This window comes from Stegostoma tigrinum, chromosome 5 (genome assembly GCF_030684315.1).
Source record: "Stegostoma tigrinum isolate sSteTig4 chromosome 5, sSteTig4.hap1, whole genome shotgun sequence".
Lineage (NCBI taxonomy): Eukaryota > Metazoa > Chordata > Chondrichthyes > Orectolobiformes > Stegostomatidae > Stegostoma > Stegostoma tigrinum.
In genome coordinates, this window is record NC_081358.1 from 105,550,334 (window position 1) to 105,577,878 (window position 27,545).

At 41.8% G+C, this 27,545-nt stretch overlaps 1 protein-coding gene across 4 annotated transcripts in view; it reads right to left on the minus strand.

Moving 5' to 3' along the window:
* Window positions 1-2,302: 2,302 nt before the first annotated feature.
* fam135b (family with sequence similarity 135 member B) overlaps window positions 2,303-27,545 on the minus strand; it is a 365,288-nt gene continuing 340,045 nt past the window's right edge. For all 4 annotated transcript variants that reach the window (XM_048529329.2, XM_048529327.2, XM_048529330.2 and 1 more), the window contains 4 exons: window positions 23,488-23,639; window positions 16,512-16,622; window positions 7,579-7,692; window positions 2,303-7,201 (listed from right to left, as the gene is read on the minus strand). In XM_048529329.2, the coding sequence (XP_048385286.1) occupies window positions 6,996-7,201; window positions 7,579-7,692; window positions 16,512-16,622; window positions 23,488-23,639 (583 nt within the window). In that variant the 3' untranslated portion in view covers window positions 2,303-6,995. The remainder of the gene's footprint in view (window positions 7,202-7,578; window positions 7,693-16,511; window positions 16,623-23,487; window positions 23,640-27,545) is intronic.

Consider the following 27,545-nt stretch of genomic DNA (forward strand, 5'->3'; position numbering starts at 1 on the left):
GAAGAAGCGGAGGGCCTTGAGGCCATCTCCATGCGGAATGCAGGTGTACAGGGACTGGACGTCCATGGTGAATATGAGGTGTTGGGGGCCAGGGAATTGGAAGTCCTGGAGGAGGTGGAGGGCGTGGGTGGTGTCTCGGACGTAGGTGGGGAGTTCCTGGACCAAAGGGGAGAAAATGGAGTCCAGATCATCTCCAACACCATTCACGACCTCATCACCACAGGGGACCTCCCACCCACAGCCTCCAACCTCATTGTTCCCCAACCCCGCACGGCCCGTTTCTATCTTCTTCCCAAAATCCACAAACCTGCCTGCCCTGGTCGACCCATCGTCTCAGCCTGCTCCTGCCCCACCGAACTGATCTCCACCTATCTGGACTCCATTTTCTCCCCTTTGGTCCAGGAACTCCCCACCTACGTCCGAGACACCACCCACGCCCTCCACCTCCTCCAGGACTTCCAATTCCCTGGCCCCCAACACCTCATATTCACCATGGACGTCCAGTCCCTGTACACCTGCATTCCGCATGGAGATGGCCTCAAAGCCCTCCGCTTCTTCCTGTCCCGCAGGCCCGACCAGTCCCCCTCCACCGACACTCTCATCCGCCTAGCTGAACTCGTCCTCACACTCAACAACTTCTCTTTTGACTCCTCCCACTTCCTACAGACTAAGGGGGTGGCCATGGGCACCCGCATGGGCCTCAGCTATGCCTGCCTCTTTGTAGGTTACGTGGAACAGTCCCTCTTCCGCACCTACACAGGCCCCAAACCCCACCTCTTCCTCCGGTACATTGATGACTGTATCGGCGCCGCCTCTTGCTCCCCAGAGGAGCTCGAACAGTTCATCCACTTCACCAACACCTTCCACCCCAACCTTCAGTTCACCTGGGCCATCTCCAGCACATCCCTCACCTTCCTGGACCTCTCAGTCTCCATCTCAGGCAACCAACTTGCAACTGATGTCCATTTCAAGCCCACCGACTCCCACAGCTACCTGGAATACACCTCCACCCACCCACCCTCCTGCAAAAATTCCATCCCCTATTCCCAATTCCTCCGCCTCCGCCGCATCTGCTCCCACGATAAGACATTCCACTCCCGCACATCCCAGATGTCCAAGTTCTTCAAGGACCGCAACTTTCCCCCCACAGTGATCGAGAACGCCCTTGACCGCGTCTCCCGTATTTCCCGCAACACATCCCTCATACCCCGCCCCCGCCACAACCGCCCCAAGAGGATCCCCCTCGTTCTCACACACCACCCTACCAACCTCCGGATACAACGCATTATCCTCCGACACTTCCGCCATTTACAATCCGACCCCACCACCCATCCGACCCCACCACCCATGACATTTTTCCATCCCCTCCCCTGTCAGCTTTCCGGAGAGACCACTCTCTCCGTGACTCCCTTGTTCGCTCCACACTGCCCTCCAACCCCACCACACCCGGCACCTTCCCCTGCAACCGCAGGAAATGCTACACTTGTCCCCACACCTCCTCCCTCACCCCCATCCCAGGCCCCAAGATGACATTCCACATTAAGCAGAGGTTCACCTGCACATCTGCCAATGTGGTATACTGCATCCACTGTACCCGGTGTGGCTTCCTCTACATTGGGGAAACCAAGCAGAGGCTTGGGGACCGCTTTGCAGAACACCTCCGCTCAGTCCGCAACAAACAACTGCACCTCCCAGTCGCAAACCATTTCCACTCCCCCTCCCATTCTCTAGATGACATGTCCATCATGGGCCTCCTGCACTGCCACAATGATGCCACCCGAAGGTTGCAGGAACAGCAACTCATATTCCGCCTGGGAACCCTGCAGCCATATGGTATCAATGTGGACTTCACCAGTTTCAAAATCTCCCCTTCTCCTACTGCATCCCTAAACCAGCCCAGTTCGTCCCCTCCCCCCACTGCACCACACAACCAGCCCAGCTCTTCCCCCCCACCCACTGCATCCCAAAACCAGTCCAACCTGTCTCTGCCTCCCTCACCGGTTCTTCCTCTCACCCAGCCCTTCCTCCCACCCCAAGCCGCACCCCCAGCTACCTACTAACCTCATCCCACCTCCTTGACCTGTCCGTCTTCCCTGGACTGACCTATCCCCTCCCTACCTCCCCACCTACACTCTCTCCACCTATCTTCTTTACTCTCCATCTTCGGTCCGCCTCCCCCTCTCTCCCTATTTATTCCAGTTCCCTCCCCCCATCCCCCTCTCTGATGAAGGGTCTAGGCCCGAAACGTCAGCTTTTGTGCTCCTGAGATGCTGCTTGGCCTGCTGTGTTCATACAGCCTCACATTTTATTATAATGAAAAGGTAAGGTCTTTTTTCCCCTTAGAGGAATATTGATAAGAGTAGGTGAGTGGAAAGACAGAAAATACAAAACAGAAATATGGTTAAAGCAAATCTTGCACAGAAAAGACCAGGGACTAACAAATTGTTAGTTCCTAACTGCAGATTGATTAGAAAGGAAATGAAAAAAACATCCAAATCAGTTTTGTACCAAATATATTTGTGTTAACTTTTCTCTACTCACAATGGACGGCACTCTGACAGAATGAATTGCTCATTCAGTATAGAATCTTTGTAATTTTCATCCTATCCTTTTTGGCATTTATAAGGGACAATTAATTCAATCTGCCACATTATCGCAATTGCATGAGGATAAAATTCAACCCACTATACCTTCTCCTTCAGATACTGTTCAATTCATTGTATCATCATCCACAGTTTCTGCTTTATTTCAGAACGCCAGCTTGAAAATAATGTTGCAAAATCTTTACATATTTTGATTAATCCAGAGATGGATGCCACTTTGAAATGTCAGTTGCAGGCATTAGCTAACCATGGACTTCTATTGCACAAATATGATGGGCCTATATTAATAGTAACTAATATCTAGGTAACAGATTGCACCAATGTATAAATCATTTCCTTATTTTACTTTTACCCTGTTATTTCAATGAAAAGTACATTTAAAGGTGTGATTTATAAACTGGATTTTATATTCTTACATGTATAATCTCAAATACTGTCAGAATTATGTTACCACAGTATGTAAATATTAGCAATTATGGAAGATAAATAGTGCACATAGGCCCTTACATTATACTGTCATGATATGGAAATATTTACCAATGCAATAACACACCATAGTAGGATCTGGCACTTATACAGTTAATGGAAGGAGATCCAAAACACAATAAAATCAAACCCAATTCTAACATTAAGATTAATTCCCCACCAAAGCTGCAATTTCAGTTACATTCTTGTTCCCTGGTGTCATTGACACAAAGACAGAGGCTAAAGCATATTCCTGGGTAACCTTGGGAGCTGGTTTGTGGGGGAGGGCAGTGGGGCAAGGAAAATAGCAAAAGACCTTATTAGAATGGCTCGCTGACGTTGTTCCCCTTATGGATAAGAGCTGCAGGGGTAGATCGCCATGGGAACACACTCCATGTGAGCAACAATGACTCCACACAATGGCTATTTTTCAACATCAAAGTACTTTTCTAGTGTCATACAGGGTGTCTGCCTCACCCTGATGGGTTAATAGCTCTTTCTTTGTTATGAAACTTCTGCAGTTTTTTGAGAGCAACTCTGTTTTGCCATGACCCTCTCCCAGTGGGGCTGCTGGCCCTCTTCTGGGCTGCCTGCGATCCTGTTCCATCCAGCATCTTCAGCTGACCTGATAAGGAAGTTTGCCTTAGGCAAAGTTGTGCTGTAGGCATCCCGCTGAGATGCATAGGCCTGGGATGCATAAATTGTCCCAAAGTCCAGTTCCCAGCATTCATTGGAAAGTTTAGTCCAGAAGCCTGACTGCCTTTAAAAAAAAACTGAACCAATCTATTTCATCTGAATGACATCAGAATTTCATGATGGTCGTAACATCCTGGAACAACTGATAGGATTTATTTGCCGACACACTATCAGCCAACAAGTTCCAACAATAACAGGTCTTTTTTCAAAAGGAATATCACTTCACCATGATCTCTGTGTGAGGGAGAAAATGGTGAATCATAACCCCTCTAGAGTGGGTGCTTTTGGATCAGGTGAGAAGTAAAAATGTAAAAAGTCTCTAACGAGATCGATTTATTCATGATTTTACTGGAGGCCGGATGAGGGCAGGGTACTGGTGATCAAATCTCTCTCAATGAGATGAATTCCCTTGGTCCAGCTTTAATGCTGGCTGATTGGGTTTTCCAGGCTGTAGAAGCCCAGCAGTTAAAGGGCAGGGAGGACAGCTGGATGGAACAGGTATGTGGCTATAGGGCTCAGCTTCTGGGCTGGGAGACTTACCCCAGCCCCACTACCAACCACCTCCCTCAAACCAAACCAGTTAATGTCTCTGAGACTCCGATCTCACATCAGTGAGATCTTATATCCTTGTGGTACTCGCTGTGGGCTATAATCTCCTTGCATGCTGTCTCTAATTGCCCAAAAACTCTGCAGTCATATCAGCGCCCTCCATGATATCTCTGCCCCTCCACAGATTTCTTTCCTCCTCCCTCAACTTCTCTGACACCTTTCATATTACTATTACATATCTTATTACTGTTTCTCCTGATAACCCCAGTCTTTAGCCGTTGTCTCCCCTACTCTGCCAAAAGCCCGTCCTCCCAATCTGACTGGCTATTGCTGGCAAACAGATTTGTAAAATATTAATCAGGTCCTGTCAACTCAAGAAAGAACTTTTGTTCTGAATTTTTTGACCTTAAGACTGTGTCCTTCCACTTGTAAGTTTCAAGGACAGAGTCTGACAGAAAGAAGCAGGCAGTGCGTGTTTGCGGGGCCTGATTTAAATAGGGCTGTCAACGAAGAGTTAACCAAATGTGATTACGATTGTTTTCTCTCCCTTAAAGTTGTCTGATTGGATGTAATGATTTTAAATTAAATTGTTGTTTGGTAGAAATTATTTTTTTCACATCAATGCTTTGGGAATGGAATTACTATTTTTTTCCAACAATCTCAGCATTAAGTGGGTCGATCTTGACTATGTACGGCAGTATAAAATGGATGATAATGAGTCAGCAGCCCATTTCATATCCTATCCCAATTTTAATTCCATGGAAGTCAGCATACATTAACTATGAAACCCCCTTATTGAAGCTTTTATACAAAGTCACAACCTTCGTCTAGCTACTCTCAATACAGCTACAGCATGAGCCATAGTAAGAAATTAAAGTTTAAAGATCAAAACATTCCATTCTGCCAATTAAACCATTTCAGACACAAACTGTTCATGTTTATTCCATCAGGTACTTGCTTTCTCCCTCAAGCCAGAGCATTTTGGTGATCTGACTCTTTAACAAATTGTGAACTGACATAGACTGGTGCCCAGCTGAGTCTGTCTGTGCAGGCTCTCTGAACGAATGACTATTTGATCCGTGCTCTCTTTGTTTTCTCTATTCTTCTGTTGAATATGTTCTCCAGTGCTAAGTTTCATTGAACAGAGTGGCTTGTTAGGCCTTATCAGAGTGAAGGCAAGTGTCAAACGCATTGCCACAAGGCAGCCAGGACAGGCAAGGATGACAGACTTCCTTTGTTGAAGAACATTTGTGAACCAGATCAGTTTTTAACAACACGTGATAACTGTCATGGCCACCATGACTGAGACCACCTTTTTCTTCCAGACTGAATATTTGGATTTAAATTCCAGCAGGAGTTAGACTCGGATTTGAACCTGTGCCCCAGACTGGACTGCTGGATTACTAGTGCAGTGATATGATCACTGTGCCACTAGCTCCTTGTCTGTCTTTGTAGCTCAACAATTGTCCCCTTTCAATAGGACAAACATTCCATTCTTGAGTTCAGTCTTAAGTGGATTTGTACGCAAACTGGAACACAATACACTACAAAGTAGAACGGCCGTTCGTAAGTATAATGTTTGCATGTCAGATCCTTAAAATTAATATGGGATCTTGTTCATACGCTTTCTTGAGCATTTGATGTAGATCAGATGTTCGTAAAGTGTGGCCCGCCTCTATACCCAAATCAACTTCCTTTCCTTACCTTCCACAAAACTAAGGCTTTGAGTTTATGATGAACTTGAACCATGCTACACCTTTTCTGTGAGTGCTTCACCCTAGTGAACATAGTAAAATAATAGTCCATTCCCCAGTATTGATGTTCCTCAGAATGATCAACACATCAATAATTTGGTATTTACTTTAATCATGAATCACTCGACAGGGCCAAGGTAGACTCACAAAGCAATTAGTCTTTGCATTTGCTGAGCTATGAATAAAATTAATCCATACGTTAATGAAAAATTAACGAAAAGTCCTGGGGTGCCCTTCACACTAACTAATAGAAGAAACAGCAGGCACAAGGGAGTGATTAATTTTCCAAACTCACAGTTGGGCGTCAGGAACCATTTGCACGTTAATTGATATCACCTAAACCCACAATAATGCCGCCCATGTATGATTATTCTTCTTCACTCATTGTTATACAGGTCCCTCATCATTGCAAGGAATAGTTCTCATAAAAGGAAAATGGGCTGCTGTTGGGGGCACCTGGGATTAAACTGGCACAGGTGCAGGCATGCAAATTATCTGGTGACATTCATTGCATTTTGGCTTTACTCAAAATCATGAGTTTTGTCTGAGAAGCCAATGCAGTGCCATGTTTGTTCCAGAGGAAACAACCAATATCCATCTTTTAACACGTGCAGATTGACACATGACAGCTAAACAATAAATAAAAGATAAATCAGAATCTCCTACTCAAGTTGCTTCTCATAGAAAGCCTTTGCTGAATTTCTGTGTGTATTTTAAGGCAGGAAAGTATTTTTTAGATAGATTTAATCTGAAATGTAAATTATTTTTAGTACTATTTACAATACAATCATGTTTTTCACATGGTTAATATACGGACGTTTGTAATCAAGAATCAAGACCAAGTCAGTTAGTGCTTTCCTATAAGAAAGCACCTGGAAATGCTGGAACATTTTAGAGTTTTGCAAGTGAGGAGGAGAAACATGGGGTGCTACTTGAAGTAGTTTAAACCTGCCACCAGCAAAAACTTTTCCAGGAACAGTTCAGAGTCAAGGACGGCAATGTGTGCAGCTCGTCCAATTAGTGCGTTGGCGGTGTTTGGCAGTGCGTGGAAAATGTCATAGCGTATCAAAGTGCAGTCCTCAGTCTCTGTCACTGGCCGAAGGAGATTGTTGATCATTTCAGTGTAGACAGAACCTGTTCCAGCAGGAAAAATAAACATTAGAAGAAGAACAAGAAATTTATGATATTCACAAGGGGAATGGATATTTCAAAGACATATGTTTACCTGTGATTACAGAACTCGAATTTTGCTGAAAATTGTGACATGTCGCTGAAGGTTTTCAACCTGCACTCATCAGGACACTTGCAAAGATGCCAAATTTCAAATGCCTTTCCCAATTAATAATATAGGAGAAAAGGGTGCTGATTGGCTGTCATGTTGATTCTGAATGGTTCAGCCGGTGCCATGGCAAAAACAGTGAGGTATATATTTTTGTCGAGGTGACATATTTTCAACTTAAAGGCGCTTAAATAAAGGAAGTAACAAGACAAGTCATAAAGATGATATTTACCAGTCTGTCTATCTTTTAGTGCTGTCTTACACATTTCAATCCGGGCAGAATGAAAAGGAACATATCGATCCTGTGTTGATGCCACCAGCATGACATTCTTGAAGTACTGCAGACCTATATCAAAATAACAAGTTACAATTAGAAAATTTGACCCAAATAAAGTGTTTCGGTTCCGATTACTAGAAGTTCTTATTTCGCTTATTTTTTTGTCAGTCTTGCTGGGTCTCCTGGTGCTGAGAAGGATGACGATGACTAATTCCCATATCTATGTCTAAAGCTACAATGAGCTGAAACAAAAGTCTCATGAAACCCAGATTGTGAGAAGCAACAAAATTCTGGATTCTCAGTGAGTCAGCAGGACCTGTGAACTTAGCAGAATGCAAATTGAAAGCTGGGTGTTTTCATCCACTTAGTTGACTTGTATGTACCACAAATGATCAGGATAAAGAACCTTAGTTCATTTTGCTGGCCGTCAATCATAATGTGCTACATCCATCTGATCCATTACAATTGATGGATAAAATGTCTCCTGGTTATTCCAACGGATAATTGCAATAACTGAAGTTCTCACTCGGTATTGAACCACACAGACCAGGAATGCTTGCAGTTTAATCATTACAATGCACTGAGCTGCTTAGACAGGTCTTGATCAACGTCAAAGAAACTCAACATATGCAAGAATGAAGCAACATTCGAGACTACCCCCTACACCACTGATGCATAGCGGAATATGTAACATGCACAGAAATGACCCACCAAGATTCCTTGGGCCACATCTTTCAAGTTTACAACCTCTATCATCTTGAAAAGTAATGAAAACAGGCACATAGAAACACCACCAATTTCAAGATTTCATGTGAGGTACACACCATCCTGAGTTGAGACTATCACCATTCCCTCTCTGTTGTTGGCTCAAAATACTGGAATTCTCTTCAAACAACAATGTAGGTTCACTGTAGTGATTCAGGAAGCGAGCTCATTTCCAACTTCTCAATGGCAACGAGAGATGAGTTACAAATGCTCTCCTTGTCAGTGGCGCTCATATCCCATGAAAAAATAAAAATACTTTACAGGACTTTAACAAGGTCAAGAGTAATGATTAGTTTGGTGTCCTTGACCTGATCACCAACCAACGGCTCTGCTTGGACAGCAAATGTACTGGATGTTATATGATGAGAATCAGTAGGGTATCCCCTATATCTAGGGGAGACAGTGGCATGATGGCCACGTTGCTGGACTGGTAAACCAGAGCTAACACTCTAGGATCAGAAGTATAAGCCCCCTCCCTCCATGGTAGCATTTAAATTCAATCAATGAAAATGGAATTGAAAGTTAGTTTCATGGTTACCAGCACTGAGTCTCTCACCAATTGTTGTTTCACTAATGTCCTTCAACGGGAGGAAGCTGCCATCCTTATCTGGTCTGGCCATCATGTGACTCGAGAACCACAGAAATGTGGCCGACTCTTAACTGCACATTGAAATGGCCCAGCAAGGCACTCAATTCAAGGGGAATTGGGGATGGTAACAAATGCTGGCTTTGGTAGTGACGCCCAAAATCCATGAAAGAATGACAGGGGGAGGAAAAAATACCCTCCTCAGATAGATACAATCATTGCTCACACATAAAAAGAAGTTGACTGGAGTGATGTATTTATGGTTGGCTGCTGCCTCGGGGGCTGTTCCAATCATGACAGAGCTTTCCGAAAAGGACTGAAGCAAACTAGGAATGAAGATATAAAAAATAATTTATGTATCCACTGGAATGAATGAATGCTTTGACTGGTTCATGAACGGTAACATTTTTCTTCAAATAAAACCGAAATGACTGCAAGCAATGCAAACAGAATGCACATCACGACTTCTGTAACGATAGTTATCTCCATTTGTGTATCTTTGCATTTGTGTCAGTACATAGCTGACTGAGTCGCAGTCTCTATTTCTGTCATGAATCAGTTGGAAATAGTAACTATTTACCGAATGCGACATTTAGCTCCCTATTGTTTGGGACAGTGTGCATTTGGCCATATGGAGAGATTATATTTTCTTCATATTTTTGGGACTTCTGACATCAGTGCTCTTTGAATTGAGCAATTTTAATTGGAGCACTTTCCAATTTGTTGCACCAATCATTAGCTTTGCATGTACAGCCATTGAAACTGGCATCCCTAGGCATTTATATTTCGCTAGGCGAGTGCAATACCTTGACTTTCCATTATCACCTTTAAAGCCTCTTAGAAAGGCCTCCATAATGTTTAGAGATAATGGGAACTGCAGATGCTGGAGAATCCAAGATATTAAAGTGTGAAGCTGGATGAACACAGCAGGCCAAGCAGCATCTCAGGAGCACAAAAGCTGATGTTTCGGGCCTAGACCCTTCATCAGAGAGTCTCTTTTATTATCTTCATAATGTTTAGTGCCACTCTATTTACCTAATAATGATCAGCTTTTTGCTATGCCCTGCAGATGCTGGCAATGGATTTCAATCGGTCCAAAATCTTTTTCACTTAGCACCCACATTAGTCAATGGAAATAACAGGAAATACACTATTAAATTGGTTTCAGCGTTCAAATTATTTCTCTGAATGGCATTAATGTTCCAAACTGAGTAAGCTACATAAAGCAAAATATTTTCAGTTGGTGTACAGACATTGAGACCAGCATTATTGACACAAAGTGTCAATTTAAGTGCCTACAGTCTTCAGGAACCTTGTGCAAATATTCATTCTTGTTTTGCGCTTTTGCGATGAACATCATAGAATTGTTTAACTGTGGGGCAGGAAAGCCTGAAATTAATTGTGTTCAGAAATCTTTATACTTTTCTGCTTTAATGTTTACTGATATGCGGAAACAGCATAGTTGTTGTGGAGAAACAGAGTGAACAAGCGGATCACGATCAAGAACATCTGACTCATGGAAATCTTACCATTTAATTGTAAAATACTCACTTTTAGCACAAAAGAACTGCTAAATAGCATCGTCTGTATCACTCATTAATTTCTTCTTGATTTTTGCCTCATTTAAAATCACAACTCTATAAAAAAAATTTAATCATATTGCTTTTAACTGAAAAATATCCTAGCTATTCTTCTTTCTTTTCTTCCCTGACCCACAATGGAGTTGGGACACAAAAACTTCCTGGACAACCACTTTAATTTAAATGCTGTCACGATAGCTAGAATGCTGCAATGTGGTCCAGTTTTCACTTTTTATCAACATCGTTAAAGTAGCTCTTCACCTCACTACTGGTTAGGGAATTTCGCAACATACAAATTGGCAGCTGGATCAGCAAGCTGATATAACAGCTTCTAAGTAAACAATTATTAGGAATATTATTTGAGGTGTTTCAGAGAAAAGTGATAATGGAGGCCTTCTGTGGATTTATGTCTGTATGCCTTAACTTTTATCTTGACACGATGAACATTGGTAAATTTTATTCGAGAAGTCCTCCGCTGGTCCTTATTCATCTGGCAGGGTACAAATCAATAAGCAAACGTTGAGATCAAATAGCCAGGAGCTCTGAGAAAATTGAGATTACTTCTTCGCCTGCACCATACGTATATCACAGAAACTCGAAGGCTGTTCTGAGATTCAATGACACAACTTCAGATGATTTCACATCCCATATTTCCGAATAGAACTCTTTGTGACTTTGTTATCAGCAGTAATGAGTTTTGTCTTGTAGATTACATTACTTCTTGCCGAACAGCAGTTAATAAAACCGTCATCATAACATTTACAGGGGCACTATGACTTGCAGGAACATCTGTTTCAGTGTTTTTGACAGATGTTGGTACTTTGTAAGAAACTACTTAATATTGGTGCATATGCTCATTAATAAACACAGCTGCCAGCAACATTGATCCCTTTAAATCACATAAATATTGCACATTTTTCATGGTGACTTATGTTCTTAATAGTAATTTGGGCAGCAATTTCATTTTGCGAGTTTTTTGTCCAAGAGCACACTACCAAACAATACTTTTTTTCAGGGTTACTCTCAAGAATGCTTCAATACTGGATTGAGCCAAAACCTCCCTCGATATACTTTAGGAAGTGTCCTGGTCACCAGCTCTGTTCTCCGCACTAGCAAAAGATCTTGGGTAGTATTTCACCTGAAATTTCTGACACATATTTGGTTCATCAACAAGATGAACACCTCCACAACAACAACACAAATGGCTTGTGTTTATACAGCATCTTTGACATAAAGAACCATCCTAATGTGCCTCATAAGTAGAATGATCTTAGTAGGGTAACAGGTCAGCACAACATCGTGGACTGAAGGACCTATTCTGTGCTGTACTGTTCTATGTTCTATAAGTACACTATACAAGAAAAATTCCCAGAAAGTCACATTCACAAATACCTGGGCTGAAATGAAGAGCCCTTAAGAAGTAACTAGAATAATGAAGGAACAGTAGAGTTCTGGGTTTTGGCAGCTGAAAGCATAGCCAGACATATCGTGGCAATTAAAACCAGCATTGCTCAATAGGACAGAATTAGAGAAGAACAAATATCTCAGAAGTTGTGGGGCAGAAAGAGATAGGGAGAGTTGACGTAACAGTGAGATTTGAAAGCAAGGATCAGAATTTTAAAATAGAAGTGCTGCTTAACTGGAGCCATAATGGGTCAGTGAGGGATGGGTGAATCGGACATGAGGCAAGATAGACAGCTGATTGCGGAATTTTGAATGACCTCAAATTCAGAATAGAATAGAATCCCTACCCTGTGAAAACAGGCCATTCGGCCCAACAAGTCCACACTGACTCTCTGAAGAACATCTCACACTGACCTAACCTTACCTTATCCCTGTAACCCTACGTTTCCCATGGCTAACCCACCTAGCCTACACATCACAGAACACTATGGGCAATTTAGCAATTGGATTGCAGTAGAAAACCCACGCAGACACAGGGAGAATGTGCAAACTCGACAGAGACAGTCACCCGAGGGTGGAATCGAACCAGTGTCCCTGGCACTGTGAGGCAACAGTACTAACCACTGAACCACTGTGCCATCTGAACAGGAAGAATAGTTGCTGCTGTGACATGGATTTGAAGCAAGGTTGCAGTCATCACAACATAGAGTACTAACCACTACACAATTACAGCACCACACAAAAAAAAGTTTCTCTTCCGCTGATCAGTCATGGTGACTGCACTGACTTCTCCCAGAATGCTTCTCAGCAAAGTCTCTTTGCCATCCTTTATTGGATTTGTTTCCTCTTGCTTATCACCGGGCCGGGGTGGGGGTGGGGGGTGTTCTTCCTCACTCTGCTCACCAGTCATGGCGACTGCACCGATTTCTTCCAGAATACACGTCAGCGAAGTCTCTCTGCCTCGATTGGACAAGTATGAGGCCAGTATGAAGTGCATTGGTATGGTCAGGCTTAGAGGTAACAAAAGATCTTCGCATTGTTTCAGTGGGCAAAATAAAAACTCTTATTGATGGTTTGTGTATAGGATTCAAATTGCAATTCAGGGTCAACAAAGTCTGTGAAAAGCCTAGTTCAATCTAAGATAGCTACAAGTTAAAAAGTTGGAGTCAGTAACAAGGACATGGAATTGTACTAGGAACTGAAGACAATATTCCAATTTCTTAATTGGAAGAACTTCATCCAAATCTAGTTATCAGACAAGCAATCTGATCATTTAGGGACATGGGAGGAGGGCGAGAGACTGTGGTCAAGTATAGCTAGGTGTAACCATCACACATGTGAAAACTGATGCTGTCTTTTGTTATTATTTGTCTCCCCTCCTGCTTTGGCTAACTTTTTTGTTATCCATTCAGAGGATGTGGGCCTGTAGGAGGAGGCATGGAAAATAGATTTTGGGAATTTCTGCTGGACATCTTGTCGATGGTACACACTGTTGCCACTGTGTGTCTATGGTGGAGGGAGTGAATGTTTGTAGACGTGGTGGCACTGAACAGGTGCAAATGCAGGATGCCGAGGAGATTACAGAGCGTCAAAGGGAAAGTGTTCTTGGATCCAATACAAACTTGACATTTGTCGTGACCCTGGCTGCTAGGAATGTGTAGGACGCAGATATACTCTGTGACAGATCTATCAATGGCACAGTGTGCACCCATTTCATCAACACGGACAATCACCCTGAACCAAAGCTGTACTTTCTCTTGTTATCTGAGAGCTGCTAAAGGTAAGCTTTATTGCAAACAGTCACTGATTTTAATTGTGCATTCACCTACATACCCTTGATGCCATTTTACAGCATCTTTGATCAAAGTCTCAGCTCTTCACATCCTGCTGTTGTCTTTGTTGTGCTCGCAGGCATTATTAACTGTTCCCTCTTATTCTCCCCAGCTGCAGCTTGCCTTGGTTATCAGCTACACTTGAAAGGTGCAGTGGAATACCAGGAGCAAGCCTGGATCTGCAGTTATAATTCAAATAATGGAGTTGACAAGGCCCAAAGAAAACAAGTAACATTTATTTCCGGGTGAGAGGTGGTTTATTTAGGTGGCTTAGGCATTGTGAGCTGTCCTTTTTTATACTGGTTGTGCACTTTTATTGGCATTCTCAATGCAATTTCTTCCAAATTCTTAAAAATGTTCTGCAGTTGAGGTTATCATATACACCCTGCGCAGCACAAAGTCCCATTCATGTAGACAGTTCGTTAGACCCTGCAAAAAAACACAAAGAAACTGTCTGGGCAGCATCTCTGTATGGCCTGACAGACAGTGACACTTACTGCACGTAGACTGGTGCCATAGTCAGTGGTCCTTCTAAACTGCGTGGCTCTAAGTGCAATTTCTCCAATATTCTGCGCACAGCAATCAGCGTGTGACATGGATCACACTAACTTCTGATTTCAGAAGTCACTGCCACCTGGACGTCAGTGGTCCACACAGAAGAAAAAGAAATTTGAGGGAATGTTGGCTATAATGCACATTTCCAGAATGCTGCAATTACAACAGTCACCTTGACCAGTATGGCTCTCAAAGCAATAACGCTTCCGCAACTACTAATGATACTGGTCCTGAAATCAGTAACACCTACTGGTTTCAATTCCCATTGTAAATTTCACTGATCCTATACTGTTGGCTTTTGCTGACTGAGCTGCTTTGTTTTGGATACTATCAAGCTTCCCGAGTGATGTTGGAGCTACACTCATTGTGCTCCTGACTTGTTTCTTGTAAATAATGGACAGGCTTTAAATTGTCGTGGGATGAGTTATTCACAAGTGATTTCTAGCCTCTGGCCTACTCTTATAAACGCAGTATTCCCATTGCCAGCCCAGTTCAGTTTCTGGTCATTAATAAGGCACTGGATGTTGACAGTAGAGACTTCAAAAAATGTAATTCCTTTGAATGTCAGGTGGTTAGATTCACCCTTGTTGGAGATAATCATGGTATGATACTTATGCAGTGTGAATGCTATTAGCACTTGTCAGCTCAAGCCTTGATATTATCTATTACCTTGCTGCATTTGACCATGGACTGCTTCAGTATCTGAGAAGTCAGAAATGCCGCTGAACATTGTGCAAAGAGCAGTGAACAGACCTGATTCTGAATGTATGATGGATGGAAGGATCATTTAAGAGCGTCAATCTGGGCAAAAGCAGGTAGGTCATGCAAAAAGAGCCACCCATTTGACTGACACTATGTGGAGGTTGGGGTGGATGGGAAGCCAGACTGGGGGTGTTCCCAAGACATTTTACTATTCCCCGCTCACTCCCTCTTGCCTCATCTCATCAGTCTCCCCTCTCAAGCCTGCATGTAAGGCACTAATATTTTACCCAAAATGATTTAAACCTCTCTGGAAAATTAACAAATGTGTGTGATTATGTACACATTAGCAGATATCAGGGAGGATCACAGAATAATAGATAATACTGTGAGTAATAATAGATGAGTAATAATGAATTATAGATATATAGTGAGTTGAGTTGTGTATTTAAACATATTCCAAGTTAAGTCTCAAATGGAGTTTGTCAGCAGTTCCACTACTTTTTGGCTACTCACTGAAATGTTGTACCAATTAAGATTCCAGACAGTGCATGTTTAACTTTCCATTCGCATTCCACTGACTTTTCTTCATGATAGTGTGGTCTAACCTCTGCTGTATCATGTCAAACTATATTGCAACTTTGATCATGACTGATTGACAGTCTAGGTTTCAAAGCAACAAAGGGTTTGAAACAAATCGACTGTGCCTCAGGGTTTTTAACTCTTTGTCACGGTTCAGAAATCACTAGCCAGCATTATACACTCTTTAAAAGAAGAACTGAAAGCTTTCTATGAAGAATTACTTGATTAACTATTTCTGTTTATACAGCTTTCAAAAGGAAATAAAATCCACGCAAATTGAGCTTTTGATGTGTGTGCGATCTAAATCTAATGGATTTATTTTTGTGCATTATTTAAGTAGAAAAAAAGAATAATGGGTTTAGCCTGTGTAATTCTGTTCAGCAGTCCATATTTTCTGTCAATCGATACAATGAATACATAGCAGAATCTGAAATGGATTTCAGCTGGCTATTTACTACAATCAAAATGAATCATTAGACTTGAACTAAGATTTTTCTGCGAGGCGGAAAGCAGAAGATGTAATTTTAATATCATTGGGAATGTAAAACTAATAGACATTTGAAAAAGAAAAAATGCGTAGATAAGCGCTAGAACTGTTGCAGATTCCTACTCAACACATAACAGTGGATATCAGATGAAGACAGGCTTGGTTGCGGTGTTCGCTTTGGTTGACATTTTTCCCAGCAGCAACAAAGGTCAAGTTTTAAGTATGCATTTGTGTGAGGTGTGGAAAGTTGCTCATCTGTGCCTCAGCTTTAGTCATTTTTTTTCAGAGCAGCAAGAAAACAGGAAGAGATTGGGCGCAGGAAAATAGAAACATCAGCAGGCACTTCAATGGAATAAATACCCAATTGCTGAAGACGACATAATTTACACAGCACCTACCTGGTTTTTCACTGAGTTTATACAGAAAAGTCTTGCGAGGGTCAGCCTGGTCCTTGAACGTTAGCTGCAACAGTGAGCTAGACTTTTTCAGCTTCTGCATGAGCCAAAGACCTAAATTGGTAAAAGGACACAACGAATTATCAACAACCACCAACCAAGCAGCCCCGTCAGTTTACAAAATGACAAAGGTAGGAGAGCGTACAAGTTAAGTCAAGTCACGATTAAGTGATGCCCAACTTGATATTCAAAGCACACAGAATGTGGGGAGATGGCTAAAGCAGTTATTGTTTGAGGCATATCCAGGAAAACAAATTTAAAGTTTTGGTGCTTCTCGGTTTCTGCCTCTCATTCTGCCACTACTCTTTGCAGTCAATATCCCCCTTGCATCTGTCAGGTCTCCAGAATCAGTGACCATTGTCAGAGTAGGGTCAAGCTGCTTCAATCAACTTGTTCAGATATGTTATTATGCACCTCCATGACAGTTATTTGAACGTAATCCTTCTGGTCCATATGCAGAGACATTACTACCGTGCCATAAAAGCCTCTACATTTTTAATCACCCGGCAATGACACACTTCCACTGGTACCGTGTCCTGAAATTGAACCTGGATCTTAAAGTCTACACGTAGGAACACTAAGACCTCAAGTCTATCTGCAGGTCAAACTTCATAACTTCTGTTCCAAGTGTGTGTGTCCCCACATACAAGTGTCCCATTCACTCACTCTGACAGGTACCCAGCCATTCTGTCATACACTCTGATGCATGTACATAGAAAACCAGGGCCACAGTGACTATGGAGAAGCCAGGAAGGGGAAAAGTATAGTGGAGAAACAAAACAGAGAGTTAAAGACTCCTGTGTATGTGTGTGAGGTCAGTTTCACTGGCATCAGTATTGGGGAAAGTGGAATTTGCACTGATGGGCCAATCTCCAGCTGAACCATAATGTGGATGATGTTGTTGCCAAGTATATAATGAGGCAAGTAGGAATGTTTTTAAACTAAATTGTTAGGGGCAAGGAATCAAACTTGGGAAGTTATGGTAAATTAAAGAGTAGAGTCACGGCCAAACAAAATAATAAACAAGCTGTGGCAGGGAGTCATAGAGATGGCAAATTTAAGAGTCAACTAACAGGTAGGACTACAACTTACAAAGAAAACAAAAAAGGATCAAACTAAAGATTCTCTGATTGCACGTAGTGTTAGAAATAAAACAGATGAACTGCAGTTAGAAATGAATGAGTACAATTGGTAGTAAGTACAGAGACATGACTGCAGAATAGCATGGATTAAGACCCGAATCTGGAACAGTACAGGACATGTAGGAGTGACTGGAAATTAGGAAAAGGCAAAGGAGTATATCTGTTAGTTAATTAGTGCATTTGTACAACAGTGTGGGTGAACTAAATTCAGGAAAGCATGATGTGGAAACAGCTTGGCAGAAGTGAGAGAACATAAAAGCAAGAAGCCACTTTTGGGAACAGAATACAGACCTTGTAACAGTATGCACATGGTAATGTTAAGCATATAGGGAGAAGTAATGGCATAGTTTTGTTCTGTTGGTTGGAGAGTCAGTTTTGTAGCAAAGACGATTAACACATTGGGACCCTGTGGAATCCTTGATATAATGGACTCCAAGGGTATTGGCTAGGAAACTGAACATTCATTGGGTATTTGGTGAATTGCTTGAAACCCTCAGAGAATCCAGAGGCTTCTGCTGCAGTTAAATAAAGTGTTACGTGGGACAATGAAAAATCTCGTCTATTTCTAGAATAACTACCTAAGTGATCTCACAAATTACCACATTCACATGCAACTCCATTCTCCCCAGATCTTTTAAATCCATGGACCCTGCCCCAACATCACCTGGGGTCCTGACATCCTTTTCCTGCTGCCAAACCTGAAATCCAAACTCCCCTGGAACCTTAACACCCCATACTTACATTCTGACTGGTGCCATGGAGTGCAGGAGAAAGCAAGCACATCCTCTTAAACACATTGTAAATGTGTTTAATGTCAAGCAGAAAATATAAAAGTTTGAATACACGTATAAACAGATTCAAGGACAGCCTCTTTTTGCTCACCCTTCACTCTGGCTTGTTCTAAACACTCCATCACATACCTGTCCCCCTTGAGCCCTGGCACCCAGCCCTGCTTATCTGGCACCATCCTTATCTAGCACTGTATGACCTAGCCACATGGCATCTCATTTGCAGCAGTGATAGGGCAATTTTTCTTTTCTCTCAAATTGTTGAGAGTTTTTGGAACTCTTTTCCTGAAAAGATGTGGGGGTTAGAGTCCTTAAATATTTATACTGCTGAAGTGGATAGATTATTGTTAAGCAGTGGCATGAAAAGTTATCAGGAAGGCAGGATTGCAGATTTCAGCTTACAACCAAATTAGCCATCGTTTCACTGATCAGCAGAGCGGGCTGAAGGGGGTGACTTCTACCCCCAATTAGCACAAATGCGGGCTTCATCTTAACTCATGTTCTAACAGCCTCTAGTCCATCTGACGAAAAGTGAAAAACCCAACAATGACCAAAATGAGCAATGCACAATGTCAGTGAGGAGGAAGGGCCTGAGTATCTAGCTGCCTCCTACATAGCCAATGAACATGACTGCTCAGAGAAACAAAGCATTGGCTGTCTAACCTATCAAGCATGCATTAGGTTGGCTACCCTCAATGTCCAGATTGACAGCCTACTCAGCTAATAGATGGGCCCCCATATGTTTGAGACTCAGCAATTAGCAACAAATGCACCCACTTAGCTCAGGCCTTGCATTGTGTTTCTGGGAAGGAATGAGGCAGTAGAGGCAGGGCAACTGCTATTGAAAAGGACATCAGGCATTGTGTTTGTAGCTTTGGAGGAAATAATGTTCAGAGCAACAATGCCCAGTGTTGAACCAAAAAAAACAGAATAAAGAAATCAACGGAAGGGTTTGGAGGCTAGAATTAAAGAAGATGCAGTCACCCTCTACCTTCTCCCAAGTTGACATGTTTTGTTGTGAACATAGAACATAGAACAGTACAGCACAGTACAGGTTCTTTGGCCAGGATGTTGTGCCGACTTATTATCCTACTAAGATCAACCTACCCTGCATACCCTACACTTTACTATCATCCATGTGCCTATCCAAGAGTCACTTAGATGTCTCTAAAGTATCTGACTCCACTACCACTGCTGGCAGCACATTCCACACACGCAACACTCTCTGTGTAAAGAACCTACTTCTGACATCTCCCCTATACCTTCCTTCAATCACCTTAAAATTATGTCCCCTCATAATGGTCACTTCTGCCCTGGGAAAAAGTCTTTGAGTATCCACTATATCAAAGCCTTTCATCATATTGTACACCTCAATCAAGTCACCTCTCACCCATCTTCGCTCCAAAGAGAAAAGCCCAAGCTCCTTCAACCTTTCTTCATAAGATCTGCCCTTCAGCCCAGGCAGCATCTTGGTAAATCTCCTCTGCGCCCTCTCTAAAGTTTCCACATCCTTCCTGTAATGAGGTGACCAGAACTGAACATAATAATTCAAGTGTGATCAAACCAGTGTTTTATAGAGCTGCAGCATAACCTTGCGGCTCAGTCCCCCTGCCAATGAAAGCCACCACACCATACTGAAGGGCAAGACAAAATTTAGAAGAAACAATATAAAAGGTGAATAACAAATGGTATTTGAAAAGTGTTCAAGAAGGAAGCTCACCACGATCTTTTCAAGGGGAACTAGGGACAGGAATAAATACTATCCAGCCGGCAACTCCCATATCCCCTGACTCAATAGGAACAAAAAGTGAAGTTTTCTTGGAATTCTCTGATTGCAGTTTGAGAAGTTACACTTTGTATTGTCAGCAGTTCTTGATTAAGTTCCTAGATGTTCAGTCAAGTTGTTTAGAGTTTCTGTATGCAGTCCACTGAACAGATGGGGCTGGTGATGGAACAAGCAAATTATAAAACTATCTTAAGTGAGCAATAAGGTTCCTGACCCTCTTTGCGAGGTGTTTGGCCAGAACATTGGTGTCATTGTAATGTCAGTGTACAAGTAACCCATGAGGATCAAGCCTAATGGTCCCAGGATATGAGTTCAATTGTAAAGCAGAAGATAATGGTATTTAAATGCAATTAATAAATCTGGAATTGAAATCTAGTCGCAGTCATGCCAGAAAACTATCATTGCTCTTTGGTTTTACAAAGAATCAGAGCTAGGTGCATTGCCACTGTGTTACCACAGCCACAGCTATTTTTTAAGCTCCCTTTTCTTCCTTAAAGCAGCGGGAGCTCAAATTCATCATTTGTCCAGTTCCAAACCTGACAATGCAGTTTTTTGACAGCTTTCAATTGCTATGACAGGTAATAGGGTTTCCACTACAATTAAAGTCAGTTCTTTCACCATTCAGTATTTGAAATGTGTTGTAACATATACTTCCGTGGTTGTCTTGGCTTAGAAATGCAGCGGGAAATGAGCTCAACTCTTGCTGCTACCTCAGTGTGACATTACAATTCCCCTGCACTCGATGCGATCTGAATGAGTTTGCCAATTAATGTGGAATTGTCAGCAGATGGGGTGCTGTGAATCTCATCACTGGCAATTCAGTGACACAGCCAAATTCGTCTCATGTAGCAGCCTTTTAGGAGAAATGCTGAGAGTGAGAGCAAAAGAAATGAAATTGAACACAAAAGAGGCAGCAAGCAAGAAATATTGAGAGAGTGAAAAATATCCATATCATGAATAATGCAGATAGAGACTGATGTCGACATACTTAAACACGGAAACAGATTGCTTTCATCTATCTGAGCTGGATTACTCTGCAAATCCCAAAGGGGACAGGACCGTGTATTAATGCTGATTTGACTCTTAAATCTCTCTGTGAGCAAATTGAGCCTTGATAAAGATTTGTTTAGATCTGATTAGCATCTGAGTAGATTTGAATTGAGCATAACGTCTTATTATAAAACTACGGGAACAGCTGTTGTCTAAGATCACAACTAAACTACAGCTATACGTTCGGCAATCTGTCATTGCCTCTAGTGCCTTTCATCAGCAAGCATTTGTTTTCAACTAAATAGAAAAGACAAGTCTCTATTTTCAGGCAGAAAAAAATAGAATTTCAAAAATCTTTTCCGAAGAGACTTGAATTTACTAGAAGTATACACTTGAAACATCAGAGAGAATGTTAGAGCGAACTGAAATTTTTTGTAAGTATAATTAGGACTGCTTAGTGAGATTGTTTGTCCTGAATAGCTTGGTAGTCATACACGAATAATTCATGAGATGGTAAAGTGACTGAGTGGAGCCAAGAGTTCTTCCCATTCTTGACTATGAAGGTGCCCCCTATACTGTGGTTGCATTTGTTTATCTTCCAGTCCCCCAAATATGTGGTATTCAAGGTTTACCTTGGATAATTACTTCACGGGCCAACATCCCATTAATTCAAAGTTCAAAACACATCACAGCAATTTATACAAGTTGAATGGAATAATTTTGCAAAAGTAAAAAAAGTCAAGATATCTACTGATCATTCATAGAATCCTACAGGTAATGTGCTTCAAACCTTTTTCTGCTTTAGAGGTAATGTGAACGAGGATTTAAATTTTAATATCTTTTTATTTTAGTATTAATAAGAAGCCCCTGTAGGTCAATGTCAAAGGGTTATTTGGCAAGCGGCACTTAGTGTGGGACAGAAGAGATAAATGCAAACGAGATTTTTAAAAGTTGGACTTTACATTTGGATGTGAGACTGGAAAGAGTCGACAAAAGCAAGGATTATGACTTCAGCTGCAGTGGGAGTGAAGGTAGGGAGTTGACAGACAGTGATGGATGCTAAGTGGCCTTGGCATGCATACAGTGCAGTATTTGACCTGTGCTTTGAGTTAAGCAGGAGGCTGAAGGATTTATATGGTTTGGTTTTGCTTGAGCTTTTCGGAGGATATGCAGAATTTGATGTGTAGGAGAAGCTAAATGGTTTCTGTTGGAAGAAATTTTGACTTATCCAGTCAGCTGTCTGGCAGTGAATTAGTGGCAAGGGAAGGTTAATGAGAGCATCCTCAGCATACATTTAAGGTTGGTTACCCATCAGGAAAAGAATCACATTAGATTTTCTTGTAAAACCAGTCGATACCATCCTTTAAACTGTACACCACTGTAGTTAGATTTCTGCCATGAGTCATTAGTTATATCATGGAAACAGACCCTCTGGTGTAACCAATCAGTGCTGACAGTGATTTCAAACTAAACTAGTTTCACTTGTCTGCTTTTGGCATATATCCGTCCAAACATATTTTAATCATGTACTTATCCAAATGTGTTTAATATTTTGTAATCGTACCTGCATGCCCCATTTCCTCTGGAAGTTCATTCCACACACAAACCACTCTCCATGTGAAAGAAATTACCCCTCGTATTTTTTTAAATCTTTCCTCTCTCACCTCAACAATATGACCCCTAGTATTGAAATCCCCCACCCTAAGGGAAAGAAACCTGCCATTTGCCCCATCTATACCCCTCATGATTTTATAAACCTGCATAAGGCCACCTCCCGACCTCCTACATTTCAGTGAAAAAGGTCCCAACCTATCCAACTTCTCCTTATAACTCACACCCTCCAATCCTAGCAACATCCTTGTAAATCTTTTCTGAACCCTCTCTAGTTTAATAACATTCTTCCTATGGCAGGGTGACCAGAGCTGAGCTCAGTAGTCCAGAAGAGGCCTTACCGATGTCCAGTACAACCACAACATTACGTCGCAACTCCTGTATTCAAAGGTCTAGGCAATGAAATCAAACATGCTAAACACTGTCTTAACTGCCCTGTCTACATGTGATACAAACTTCAAAGAATTATGTTCCCAAACTCCTCGGTCTCTCTGTTCTACAACACTACACAAGGCCCTACTTTTAATTGCATAGTATTGTATAATATCCATACTGTGTGTTCTATTTCATTACCAAAGTAAATTCTAGTCTCCTCAACGTACCTGTGCTAACCAATGTGCTATTGTTATATAGTGTTCCCAGATGAGGCCCGGAAAGTGACAGGAAGGTATGCAGCTTGTTCAGGTAGCATCGAAACCTTGGCCGTGTCAGCACTGAGCGAATGATGATGTTGCCCAGTGAGTGGCCAATGAAGCTGCAAGGAAACACAGAAGATGAATTAAAATCTTAGAGAATACACTGGTTGACAACTCCAGTCTCGGCAGTGAACGATATATGTGTGGAGCTGACATTTAGCATGGAGAAGAAGCAACTCCAGAGGCAGGAAACAAATATCAAGGTTGGATTACATTGCAAAGCATGATAGCAGAACTGAAAATTATATTGAGAAATCAAGGTGAATGATCAAGATCCGTCGCAGAAAGGCAAGCTAATGTATGTTACAGTCTATATTATTAGCTGAAACCTAAAAGGAACGTCACAGTGAAAATCTTCCAGTCACCATTTAGCATTCATTACAACTGCAGAAATCATTGGCAGTGTGCTTTTCAAATGTATTTTGTCTCCATTTCTATGTGTGATGTTTATCAGCTTCCTTTAAGTAATTAAATGAAGGACTTTCTAGTGGGTAAAATTTACATCAGTGGGCTATAAGTAGCCTTTGAACTTCTGCAGTTCAGCCCAAGACACACAAGCAATTCCTTTCCACTTGTATTTACGATAGCGGATTTCTTCCAAGCACTGCAAAAGTTGGGAGATTGAGCTATAGGTCATAGGTAATGTGCCAACATTTTCCGATATTCATATACAGTGCTAGCTTTGTTACATCTCTCAAATTAAAATTCAGGGAATTAAAGGACTCTGAAGCATGATTTATGACTCTTAGAATTGGGCTTTTAATATTTTTGAACAGCAGTGTGTTTGGTTAGGCAGCTCTGAAGAAATTAGCATCCCTCCTTTTGTTGTTTTCCCTTTCTCATTGTGATTACTGTCAGGGTTCCATTGGTGAATTTTATGGACAATATTTATTATTGCAGTTTTTTTCCATTACGTCAAACTGCTTCCTTTCTGACTGAAAGAAGTATTCTTTCTGTTATCTAAATAACCAGAAGTCAGCCATCTCTGACATTGACAGGATTTCAGCACAAACAGAGTGGATGTAGGAAAAGAGGATTTAAGAAAAGGAGCTCTTCCAATTCTATCTTTCAGAAAAGCAACCTGAATCACCAAGTGACTAAGAACAGACTGCAGACCATGATGGGCTGCCAGACAAAATTAAAGATGAAGCTTTTCTTGCTCCTGCAGTAGAGTACTGGCTGTGGTGTAACTAGATGTCAAGTAATGAGAAATTTCTCTCAGTTGCTGCAAAATGAATTGCAGTGCCATAGGGAATAGTTCAAGCTGAAATCTTTTAGGGGAAAATTGCGTAGACAACAGAAGCAGTGGAGGATGCAGGAATTTGGGGAGAAGTCTTAGCTGTTAGGTGAGTCCACTCCGAAAACCAAAACACGTGACAGAACTGACTTCCTCCTGTGCTGTGAACTTTGATGGTTCCAAAACAAAATCAACAGGCAGCCGAACTACACTGATCATGTTTCCCATTACAGAACCCTTGAAACACCTAACCAACAATGCTGAGAAGCAACTGTCTCCATAGGCTCTAAGTCATCGGAGAGACAATTACAGAGCTCAACCATTTGTCAGTCGACCTGGAAGCTCCATCAATGGCACTGCAGGCTCAATGTTTTTGGCTCCAAATCATTTCAGCCAAGCATTGCACTGTCAGCTTAAGTGCTAACAATAAGCATAGCTAATGAGCAAGTGAAACATCAGGTATGATCACAGCACTTTTGTCTCATTTGTCATTGAAATGAAGCATGACACTGCTTGCCAATATGACTCCTATGCAGAGGGATCGATGTTACTCTGGTGATCATCTGTCCAGCAGATTCCTGCTCTTTAATTTTTGCCAACACATCTTGTTTGACCTGGCACTTCAACCTCACTGACTACATTTACTACTGCGAGTGTAACCGTGTTGGCACTGGTGTGTGTTTGTGAAATACAGGACCTTTGTTGGCACTGTGTTGCTGAGTCAAGGGAAATGATAGTAGGTCACTTTCCCAAGCTCAGAATGAATATAAAGGAGCAGATACTGGCTTCAAGGCACATCTTTAAGCAAACCTCACATTGGAAAATTCTAACTGCAGGGAGGGAGAGTGAAAACATGCATGTACATGTGTGTGTCTCTGTGAATGTAAATTCTAGCTTTTCAAGGGGAGGGGGTGCAGGCAAAGCAAGAAAATCACACAGGGCTCAACTCAGCAAAAAAAACAGCAATTAAACAGAATTGAAATTTCACACTTTTAAGTGAGAGCTTCATTTAAAACTCACCTTATTGATTATGACCTTGTTATATTTATGTGACCAATTCAAACTCAATTAACTCCTAACTAATATACCATCACCTGTTCCCTTATACAACTGGATCTCAGGCTCTCCTTCAAAACATATTAGATGATAACATCAACTGCCACCAACCTACTCCTTTGTTTCTCTTCCTTCTGTTTTCACTTTGAAGCAACAGCATGCGACTTCTACTTTCTTTCAAATTTTTGTTTTCTTGGGGGCTCTGAAATATCTGTACAGAGGCCAGTACCCTGTCGCCAACTCCCCCTTTATTTATATATACATGGTACACTGACTGTAACCAGCCAGCACAGAGTCTGTCCATGCAGTCAGAAGACTCTCTGAATCTTCAGTCTATATCTGTCAACCAGGGCTCCCTGATTAGCCAGGTTATCAACCTCAATCAGGGATCTCAGTCAATGAGATCCACCTGGTTTCAATCACTACAGGTTTTCTGTGGTTAGTTCTAGGCAGAAGAAGAACTTTATATTGAAAATTCATGCTTACTAATCAGGAAGTAAGCTGATGCTGGAAACTTGTTATTTCTTTGTGATTTTACATTAGCTGCCAGGCTGACCCAACTCTAGTCAAGGATGGTACGGTGGCTCAGTGGTTAGCGCTGCTGCCTCACAGCGCCAGGGGCCTGGGTTTGATTCCACCCTTGGGTGACTGTCTATGTGGAGTTTGCACATTTTACCATGTGTCTATGTGGGTTTCCTCTGGGTGCTCTTGTTTCCTCCCACAGTCCACAGATGTACTCGGTGGATTGGCCATGCTAAATTGCCCATAGCATTCAAGGATGTGTAGATTAGGGGCATGGTCTGGGTGGGATGCTTTGAGGGTTGGTGTGAACTTGTGGGCTGAAGGACCTGTTACAACACTGTAGGGATTCCAAGAACAATGTAAAACTAATCCTATATGCTTACATGCTGGTATATTTTGCTTAAATATGTGGCTGTTGAGGTTTGGAGAGTGTTTGTTAGTGCTATTACCTCACTGGTATGTAACTGAGATTACCTAGGTCTGTTACAAAGATATATATGAGAAACCTGATATAAAATTCATATATACCTCATGAGGTGCGAGGACAAGCAATAAAGTAGCAATGAATGCATCAGATTGAGCATTCCTTTCTTCAGGTTTGATAGATAGAATATATTTGATGGGCTGAATGACCATTCCTCATTTGATGTTGTCAAGAACTGTTTCCTTATAATACAAAATTTACAACTCAATCTTTTTCTCAAAATTCTATAATATAAAGATAAATTGTAGACAATTTTGATCAATTAGTACAGTGAAAGTGGCGCCTAGTGGAAACTAGGAAATCTACCAAAGTGACCTGCACTCCATTGTCACGTTCAATCCTTGCTCGTGTTTTTTTTTATCAATTGTTCTGGACACACGGTTATGAAACCCACTGTAAGAAGGGGAGGCACCTTTACAAATGAGATCAGATGAATTCTCTGCTTCCTGGCTGGAAGTTAAAGTCTGATCTGAGAAAGGAACCCCACTGGTGGTTTACTACAAAGTAAAAGTCTGTCATAAGAAAATCGGGATGTGAATATTCTGTACTTACTTATCTGGTCCCTTGTGTAGTCTTTATCTTTTTTTAACCACAGCACTGTAGGGCCTGTGTTTGACACCTGACCATAGATTATTGAATACGATTAGGAAATTCTGGAGAAACTCA